Genomic DNA, 10,167 nt, shown 5'->3' with positions numbered 1-10,167 from the left:
TATGTTTCAAACAAATCTGGATATTGGGCCACCTCAAAAGCGCCCCCTAGTGGCCGTGGCAGCCATTTGTTATGCGAATAAATGAATGATTAATATAAACTGCCCTTTTAATAATACCAACTGGTGATGTATTGTATATTGTTGGAAAGCCTGATTAGTCACCTTTACAACGAGGTACAGCTTGTAAGGATCGTGCATTCATGGAAGGAGTAACGGGGCTAAACGTGTGGGTAGCCCCCCCAAAAATGTGCATCCCCTATGGGGCAGATTAGCTCAATAAATCACAAGAATTGTTTATTTTGTGACAGAAGCACAACATTTGGTGGATGTGTTGCTGGATATGTTTCAAACATTTTTGGTTTTTAAGGACCCTTAAGATGTCTACTTAAGATTTTTGCTTGTTGCCCGGGTCAACTAATGTTCCATGGGGGTTTTTTTGCCGGCCATTTTGAATTTATGTACGCATGAATGGCGAAAATCATACAAAGACAAATGAACACACTTTTTCATATAATTATGACACCAGGAATCAAATGGAAAGGTCGCTGAGATGGTAAAATCATTCTTTATCAGAGAAAAATGAACTCTCCAGTAGTGTTTTTGTATAAATCAATTGGTCGATTATTGAGCTAATCTGCCCCACAGGGATGCACATTTTTGGGGTGCGCTACCCACACGTTTAGCCCCGTTGCTCATTCCATGAATGCACGATCCTTACAAGCTGTACCTCGTTGTAAAGGTGACTAATCAGGCTTTCCAACAATATACAATACATGACCAGTTGGTATTATTAAAAGGGCAGTTTTTATTCATCTTTCATTTATTTGCATAACAAATAGCTGCCACGGCCACTAGGGGGCGCTTTTGAGGTGGCCCAATATCCAGATTTGTCTGAAACATATTCACCAACACATCCACCAAATTTCATGCTTTTATCACAAAGTGAACGATTGGTGTAAAATATTGAGCTAATCCACCCCACTAGTAGAAGTTTTAAGGACAATTCTTTTGAGTGCCTAAACATCTTACTGTACTTACCAGTCTGTAGGAGGAGACTGGTGGCGATCTCCAGCCGAAGATCATTTATCCCCTTTTTTGTGGCAGGGAAATCTACTGTCTCACCCTTCAAGAGTAACTGGGCAAACTAAAAACAGACATTGTAGACTTTCATGAGTAATTTAATCAGGTCAACTGGACATTAGTTTTGTCATGAAGATGTATCGCTCTTTATCCAAGTGGCTTCCTCAGTTCAAAAAGACTAACTGCCAGTCTAACCAATGTCCAGTTGAACTGATTCAATTACTGATGAAATGCCTTTGACCTGGACCAAGAAGAACCTTCACAAGCACATTGTAGAACATATAAATAATGAAGGTCCCAACATGTCTACCTGTCTACCAGGAAACATAGCCTACCTTTAAGGCAAAGACTCCACATGAAGTGGAATCCTGCTGTTTGGGGTGTGAAACAGTGCCACATGTCCATCTGGACACATTGCATCCTTTTTGTCGCATGAATGCTCTGGAGATAAGAGTAAGATTTTATTATTATTGTGTTTTTTTTCTGTAATGCCAACAGCACATGTTCTATGTTCTTCTTTAACACTGAACATACTCAATGACACAATGGAATAGTAATGTTTAATGGTTGTGTTCATTGATAATCCCTAGAATTATTTCAAAGTCCATTGGTCTGATCTAAGAAAGAACAAAAAAGATGTGTGAATGTAATTGTATGCAAACCATGGACCGAAATGTGAACAGAAAATATATATAATACAATACAATACAATATAATATAATATAATACATGTTAATATTTTGAAATTCTTAAATCATTGTCATCCTCATACTATGGACATTTGCAATGAATATGAGAATTATGAAAATACAGACCTTGAGTCTGGGACTTTTACCCTTCCACAGACTTGTCATCGCAAATGAATCGATGAATGCTGCTTTGCCAGCATGATCACGCACCAGCACAGACAGGTACGTGTTGATTGACTGAAGACATTCAAAACATATTATATTATTGTCTAGAAAACTGTTGTGTTGGCTCTATTGTCATGTCCAAAATTGGTTAATTATCTAAACATATATACCTCACTTTCCAACTCCATGTCGGGACCCATATGCTTTATGTCCATATAAAACAATTTGTAGGCCCCGATCTTTGACAGAAGTACTTGGACATTTTTTCCTGCCCAGGCATCCTGAACATCTGCAAAAAAAACAACAACAAAAAAATCAAATGGTGAAGCAATTTAGTAAATTATAAGGCAGTAAGGACAAATTATAAGCACCAAATTTATAAAATGACTGCACGCATTCTTGTATCTCCACTGTCCACATAATATGGAGAGGTTTCTGTAAATCACTATATTTGTGAATATGGATATTAAAATGTATTTGGTTGAAACTATAAAGACATCTTACATTTATCAACCAAAGCTCCTGTGTATTTGGGAGTTGGTGCTGAGGCTGCTGCTGGTTGTGGTGGGACTGATGAGGTGGTGGGTGGCTGTGGTGGAGCTGCTGCAGGCTGTGGTGGGGCGGGTGGCTGTGGTGGGGCTGCTGCAGGCTGTGGTGGAGCTGCGGGTGGCTGTGGTGGAGCTGCTGCAGGCTGTGGTGGGGCTGCTGCAGGCTGTGGTGGAGCTGCTGCAGGCTGTGGTGGGGCTGCTGCAGGCTGTGGTGGAGCTGCTGCAGGCTGTGGTGGAGCTGCTGCAGGCTGTGGTGGAGCTGCTGCAGGCTGTGGTGGGGCTGCTGCAGGCTGTGGTGGAGCTGCTGCAGGCTGTGGTGGAGCTGCTGCAGGCTGTGGTGGAGCTGCTGCAGGCTGTGGTGGAGCTGCTGCAGGCTGTGGTGGGGCTGCTGCAGGCTGTGGTGGAGCTGCTGCAGGCTGTGGTGGAGCTGCTGCAGGCTGTGGTGGAGCTGCTGCAGGCTGTGGTGGGGCGGGTGGCTGTGGTGGGGCTGCTGCAGGCTGTGGTGGGGCTGCTGCAGGCTGTGGTGGAGCTGCTGCAGGCTGTGGTGGGGCGGGTGGCTGTGGTGGAGCTGCTGCAGGCTGTGGTGGGGCGGGTGGCTGTGGTGGAGCTGCTGCAGGCTGTGGTGGAGCTGCTGCAGGCTGTGGTGGAGCGGGTGGCTGTGGTGGGGCTGCTGCAGGCTGTGGTGGAGCTGCTGCAGGCTGTGGTGGGGCTGCTGCAGGCTGTGGTGGGGCTGCTGCAGGCTGTGGTGGGGCGGGTGGTTGTGGTGGAGCTGCTGCAGGCTGTGGTGGGGCGGGTGGTTGTGGTGGAGCTGCTGCAGGCTGTGGTGGGGCTGCTGCAGGCTGTGGTGGAGCGGGTGGTTGTGGTGGAGCTGCTGCAGGCTGTGGTGGGGCTGCTGCAGGCTGTGGTGGAGCTGCTGCAGGCTGTGGTGGGGCGGGTGGTTGTGGTGGAGCTGCTGCAGGCTGTGGTGGAGCTGCTGCAGGCTGTGGTGGAGCGGGTGGTTGTGGTGGAGCTGCTGCAGGCTGTGGTGGGGCTGCTGCAGGCTGTGGTGGGGCTGCTGCAGGCTGTGGTGGGGCTGCTGCAGGCTGTGGTGGGACGGGTGGCTGTGGTGGAGCTGCTGCAGGCTGTGGTGGGGCGGGTGGTTGTGGTGGAGCTGCTGCAGGCTGTGGTGGGACGGGTGGCTGTGGTGGAGCGGGTGGTTGTGGTGGGGCTGCTGCTTCATGCAGCTGTTCCTGCAGCTCCAAGTCTGGTGACATCACCTCCTGCGCCACCGTGTCCTCCACTGTGCTGTCCAACTTTTTACAAACACATTATTTGCTGTTAGATTAAAAAGCTTCCATATCTGTGACTTACTGTCATTGTCATGCATCTGTATCTTAATAGATGGACAGTTAACTAACCTCGTAGTGCTCTGGTACTTGCGTGGGGTAGCGAGCCTCTCTGCCAAACATTAAGTAGTAGGGAGAGAACTTGGTGGTCATCTGTTTTTTTGTTCTTATGCCAAACATGACACCATCCAAGTACTCATCCCAGGACCCCGGATGCTGTCCAACCAATTTGCTCAGTGCTCTGAAAATAAAGGCATTTTCAAAATCTTTGTACTTGTAATCCAGGTATTTTTCACATTGTTTTATGTTGTATTACTCCCTATGGCATTTTAGCGGAAGGCTTACCTGAAAAGCCATATGAACACATGCAATTTTATGACACATGCAGTAATTATGAAAGATTAGTGTATTATATCAAGGAATTCACCTCTGAATTGTCCCATTCATTCGCTCTACCAGCCCATTTGTTTGGGGATGGTAGGGCGAGCAGAGGCTTCTTTTGATATTAAAAATCTCGCACACTCTCTTGTTTATCTGCAATCATAAGGGGAGATAGTTTTAAAATCAGTCGAACACCTCCAGATTGCATAGGAGCATAAATATTTCCATATAATATAATAGAAGCAAAGCACAATTAGTTGTAGGATGTCTGAATCAGGTTTGGTGTCAGACTTTGTCTCACTGCATTTATTCCCATAAGTGAGCTGCTTGACATATATTACAGGGAATGAAGCTATCCTCTGAAGAGGATCAAAAGTAAAGACTCAACAGATGGATGGTGGAGTTGTGGCACTGAGAAATGTATGGCAGCCAGAGCAGCAGTTAAGTAGTCAGCAGTAGCAACAGGCAACTGCAGCAGCTGAGCAATAGTTTTGTTTTGTTTGTTTGTTTGCTTCTTTGTTTGTTAGTTGTTGTCTTATGTCTTATTGTAAGTTTGTTTGTTTTTTATATTGTAAGAATGCTGGGTAGCTTAATTTGGTAGCAGGACAGGCATTAATATAAGCATTACGCTTCTGCCTATGCCTTTTCAGTCACTATTGTGTCGATAATGTTTGTGTCGATAATGTTTGTTATTGTGTGATGTGACTGAATAAAGATTTTCAAATCAAATCAATAGTGACTGCAGCAAGCAGGCTGCAGGCAGCAGTAGCGGCAGAGCAGAAATGATCAGGTAAGCACAGGGTTTGGATAACTCTCCCTAATCAGAGGAGGGAAAACCGAATTATCAAAATTGATGCAACTTTAGTTCCCTGCATGAACAACTGAATCAAAAATAGCAGGTTAAAATAACAGTTACAACATATAGTAAAAAAAAAAGTTGTCCAAACCAAAGAAAGGGTGTGATTTAAACTAAAACAAAATAGGCTACATCATAAAGATTACGAAGCATATAGTTAAAGATAATATGATATAGATCAATAACATGTAGACAATTCATGCCAAGGACTACAGTACTTACAGCGTTAACAAATTCTTTCCCCTGGTCGGTTAAAATCCTTTTGGGGGCTTCAAACTGGTGGACAAACTTGATAATACATGTGGAGACCTCCTGGGCTGATTTTGTCCTCAACGGGTAAGCCTGTGGCCACTTTGTAAAATAATCAATCATCACACAGATGTACTGGTATCCATTCTGTGTTTGAGCCAGTTTCCCAATTAGGTCCATCCCAAGCAGTTCGAAGGGCTGAGAAACCTTATGTTGCAAAATAGCAAAAATAGTTTTATTCCATGCCCTGGTTAATTAATAATAAATACATTTGAGAGTTTTAGTGTATGGAGGAACTAACCTGAATGGGAGTTATTTCTGTCTCCTTTTTTTATTGTGGTCCCACTGGCCTGACAAGCTGAGCACTGTGAAACCTGATATTGGCATGTTATGTAAAAACAGAAAGTTGATTAATAACACATGTAAATACCAAGGAAAACTTTGCATAAGTCATTTTGACAGATATATTAAATAAGATTATGAGAATTTGCTTTGTCTATCATATTAACCCTCATCACACTCTCATAGAAGGCAAGGCAAGGCTAGGCAATTTTATTTGTATAGCCAGTTTAAACAGTTTGTCTCAAAGGGCTTCACATGGCATCACAACAACATCCTCTGTCCTTAGACCCTCACATCCACTGAGGAAAAACTCCATGGAAAACCCTTTTAACAGGGAAAAATCAGAGAAAGCTCAGGGTGAGCAACAGAGGAGGGATCCCTCACCCAGGACGGACAGACGGGACAGAGATGTTGTTACAGACAAGAAAACAGTTTATAACAGAGAATGTGGGAAACATGGAAATGTTAACGACAGCTGAAGAAGGAAGCTATAGGCAAGGGAGGCAGGGAGAGCAGGCCAGCTGAATGGGAGGACTGGATGGCAGACTGGTTCATAGGACCATTGAACAGACAATTCACTTTATGCAAAGCTACACTACTTCCTGAAATAAGCCAGCTCGTTTAATTCCTGTCTTACATTATTGGACCAACTGATTAATCCAGGTGTGTCTGAGTAGTCACAGTGGTCAGACACACCTGGATTAATAACATTTCTGATTATGTGTTTGCTGTAGGACAAGTTAATATTATAAATGGTTTTAATAAAATTTAAAATGTTGGGGAAATAATTGGGTCAAACATGGTCCTCATAGGGAGCTGCCCGATAGCAGGATCTCCTCCGTGCTGCATGTTTTGTCAATACTTCGCTCACATACCTTCAATTGAATAAAGTGAAGCTTTTCTCCTAAGAAGAAATTTTTCCTTCTTCGTAAAACCCTCTGGGTATTCGCCATTGTTTTTATATGTCACTATTTTCTTATAGTCGCTCGGATCCATCGTCTGTGTAGACCACCTTCTGCTCACTCAATTAGCTCACCCAATTAGCACAATCAATGACATCATGTCATGTGTCACGTGAGTTCCTAAATAATAAATTATAGGCTCCACCTGTCCATCACATTACGTGAAATCATGTAAGCAATTGAGGCAATTTCAACCATTTTATCTAGAATAGCGAGTTTATTTTATTCAACAAAATCTTACAGTTATAAGAACACAAACTGTAACAATGAATCAAATAATGCATATGTTGCCTAGATGAGATGCACATATTCACCTCTGATTATGGTCACAGTTACACACAGAATAAAGGACTTGGTGGTCAGACTTCACCTGCCCACCACAGTGGGATACATTTTATGGCGGCTGGAAAAAAAAAAAAGTCTGAAATAATCCTCCATAACTCTAGCTGTCAAAGAGGAAACTGGTTCATATTAACCAAAGTATGGTCCAATATCTAGGTTATACAGAATAGCCTAAATGATTTGATGTTCCGTGTAACTTTGAATGGAAAAGAGGAAATACATAATACATGAATCAAACTGAGGCCACCGACGGCTCAGGCTGGACCCGAACCGCGTGTCGGATGGAGAGAGGCCGGGGACACCGGGGAGGAGGGGAGAGGAGGGGAGGGGAGAGGAGAGGAGAAGAGAGGAGGGGAGAGGAGAGGAGAGGAGAGGAGAGGGGGCTCTATGTAACCATATTATATTAGAATATTATATTATATTATATTATATTATATTATATTATATGGTAAAATGGTTCAGAGCTACCTGAACCAGCCCTAACTAAAAGCCCTGCTGTCATAAAGGAAGGTCTTAAATGTAGTTAGAGTGTCTGCCTCTCTGACCCATGGAGAGAGCTGGTTCCACAGTAACTGAAGGCTCTACCTCCCAGTCTGTTTTTAGAGATACTGGGAGTCACTAACAGACCTGCGTTCTGGGAGCGAAGTGCTCTGGTAGGACAGTAAGGAATGATTAGTTCTTTCAGATAGGTTGGAGCTTTATCATTAAGAGCCTTATAAGTCAGCAGAAGGATTTTGAAGTCTATTCTAAATCCTACAGGAAGCCAGTGGAGAGAAGCTAAGGTGGGAGAGATGTGCTCTCTCTTCCTAACTCCTGTCAAAACCCTCGCTGCGGCGTTCTGGACCAGCTGGAGACTTAAAAAAGTCAAGTAAATGATTTTTTAAACTCAAAACATATTTTAGAGAGTCATCAGTCAAGGCGGAGAGTTTCGTGTGGGTGCTTAAATTTATTAGCACAGCAAAGGAAATACAAAGAAAAACAAAAAAGAAAAGGTTAAATACATTAAACATTTCACTTAAAATTCCCTAACACAGATTCAAAATACACAAAACTTATCACCATTTAAATTAAATAAAAAAAACTACATTTTCTTAGACCATCACAACATTACTAAAACTCACTCAAAATAAAAAAATAAAATAAGACATCAAGAATAAAGCAATAGCCCAAATGATAATGGCAAATAAAAACAACAAAGCCACTATAAAATCTATTCAGGTATCAACAGTCTGACAAAAAGACTGGCCACTAGATGGCAGTCATTCACAAGCATTTACAGGCACTTGAGTGAAGGGAAAGGGGAGATGAGCAGACAGGACACAGAGGAAGGCTGAGGTGGCAGCCCACAACAATTTACATCATGTGTGTGTGTATATATATATATATATATACAGTGTGCGAAATACCCATCAATATTCGGGGGGGTCCCTAACTCGCGATTGTTGCGCAATACCGTCATTTTTTTTTCTTTTCATAAAGTAGGACTATAACATTACAATAAGCCAAGAAAATTAGCCTATAGCCTAAAAAGGAGAGGCAAAGTTGTGCATTATAATGCAGAAAGTAATTGACAATAAATAGACGATAATTCAATAAATAAAAGACAATAATTGGCACCACACTGGCGCACTTGAACAATGAATAAATGCCAGGTATAGGAGACTGGCGCGCGATCAGGGCAATGCAGAAACGAATAGACAATAAATAAAATACAACAATTAAAATGAATGAAAGACACCAAACTCGTGCACTCGAATAACAACCAACTGTATAAATCTGGAGATCGGAGACTGACGTGCAATTATGTGCACGAGATCCTCAGCCTGCAACTATGACCGATCATGTAGCCTTATCTAACCATCCATCTAGCAAATACGTTTAAACACTGAACACATCCACAAATCACATTTGTATAACGGGCCATCATGAAAATTGAAAAAGCACAGACAAATAGCTCACAACAGGCGCCTGGCCAAACAACACCACTGGGGGTTCAGGCCATAGTATGCTGAAGCAGGCTAGCCTCTTACCTTAAGTTATTTTCCTGCCTTAATGTCAAGCCAAGGGTTGCGGTATTTCCATTACCCCACCTGCTTAGGCCTAAAAAAAAAAAAAAAAAAAAAAAAGCGGCCAATCACCAGTGCTAGCAGCGGGGGCTGCGGCTACGTCTTCAGAGCACTCGGCCTCAACTTCACTTTCTTCGGCAGAGGGTGGAGAGGAACGGGATCCTCTGTTCTGATAGCAGTGGGCTCGACTCCTGCACTGGGCTGGCGCACATGGCTAATTTGCATAATGCGCAGGTGACACGGTTCAGCTTAATGTTAAACGAATAAATGTTTTGAATTATGAATACTGGACATGGTGATTTTAAACACATTTAATTGACCACAATAAAATTATTATATTATATTATATTATGTATTTTTTGACAAGATTGAGACCCCCCTCAGATTTTGCTTTTGAGTCTTTCAGGGGGTCTCAAGGGGTTAATCGGGGGGTCCGTGGCACCGTGACCATTGGGGCCACGGGCCGTCATTGGAGCTGCCAGCTGTTACCGTGGCTATTGGGGCTGCGGTCAGCGGAGCTGCCGGCCGTCACCGTGACCATTGGGGCCGCGGGTCGTGGCTATTGGGGCCATGGGTCGTCAGCGGAGCTGCCTGCCGTCGCCGTGGCTATTGGGGCCATGGGTTGTCGTCGGAGCTGTGGGGGCTAAGCTACCTGCCAGCCGTCACCGTGGCCATTGGGGCCGTGGAGGGCCGACTGCCACTACAGCTATATGAAACATGAACTTGACTGTTTTGATTTGTGTAAATGATGGCTCCTCATATGTATATTTTGTAAATTGTTTTGTCTACGGCCAGAAAGCAATTTAGGGGCCGGTATAAGAGCCATTCTGGGCTTTTATTTTGGTATGTATTTGTGTTTTATTTTTGTAACTTCCGCTCACACAGGAAGTGAGGTGGGGCATACGGTCACGGTGGCTTATTTAAACTGAGCTGAACTATCGGCAGGTGTTGCTGATTGGAAGCAAACAATTCTTTGACCGTGACATGCTGTGCTGTGACATGAAGACCTGTTCCACTGGTTTGTACGAATAAATCCCTTTTTTATAGTAAACTTCGTTGTGGCAGTTGGTTTACTGGCACCATGCACGCGTCAACTATAAGCTACTACATCAGCAACAGTGAGTGACTCTCTTTTATGGCAAGAGGAAAAGAAGTCACTACA

The 10,167-nt window shown here is 43.5% G+C and overlaps 1 protein-coding gene across 1 annotated transcript in view; it reads right to left on the bottom strand.

Annotated features, from left to right (window-relative positions):
- Nucleotides 1-9,471: 9,471 nt before the first annotated feature.
- LOC146989400 (interleukin-1 receptor accessory protein-like) overlaps nucleotides 9,472-10,167 on the bottom strand; it is a 7,045-nt gene continuing 6,349 nt past the window's right edge. The window contains exon 8 of the mRNA XM_085773003.1: nucleotides 9,472-9,564. Within this exon, the coding sequence (XP_085629129.1) occupies nucleotides 9,472-9,564 (93 nt within the window). The remainder of the gene's footprint in view (nucleotides 9,565-10,167) is intronic.

Source organism: Trachurus japonicus, chromosome 3, assembly GCF_045865225.1.
Source record: "Trachurus japonicus isolate A0001 chromosome 3, Traja_1.0".
Classification (NCBI taxonomy): Eukaryota; Metazoa; Chordata; class Actinopteri; order Carangiformes; family Carangidae; genus Trachurus; species Trachurus japonicus.
The sequence above is the reverse complement of the archived record's forward strand: the minus strand, read 5'-3'. Positions and strand labels throughout refer to the sequence as shown.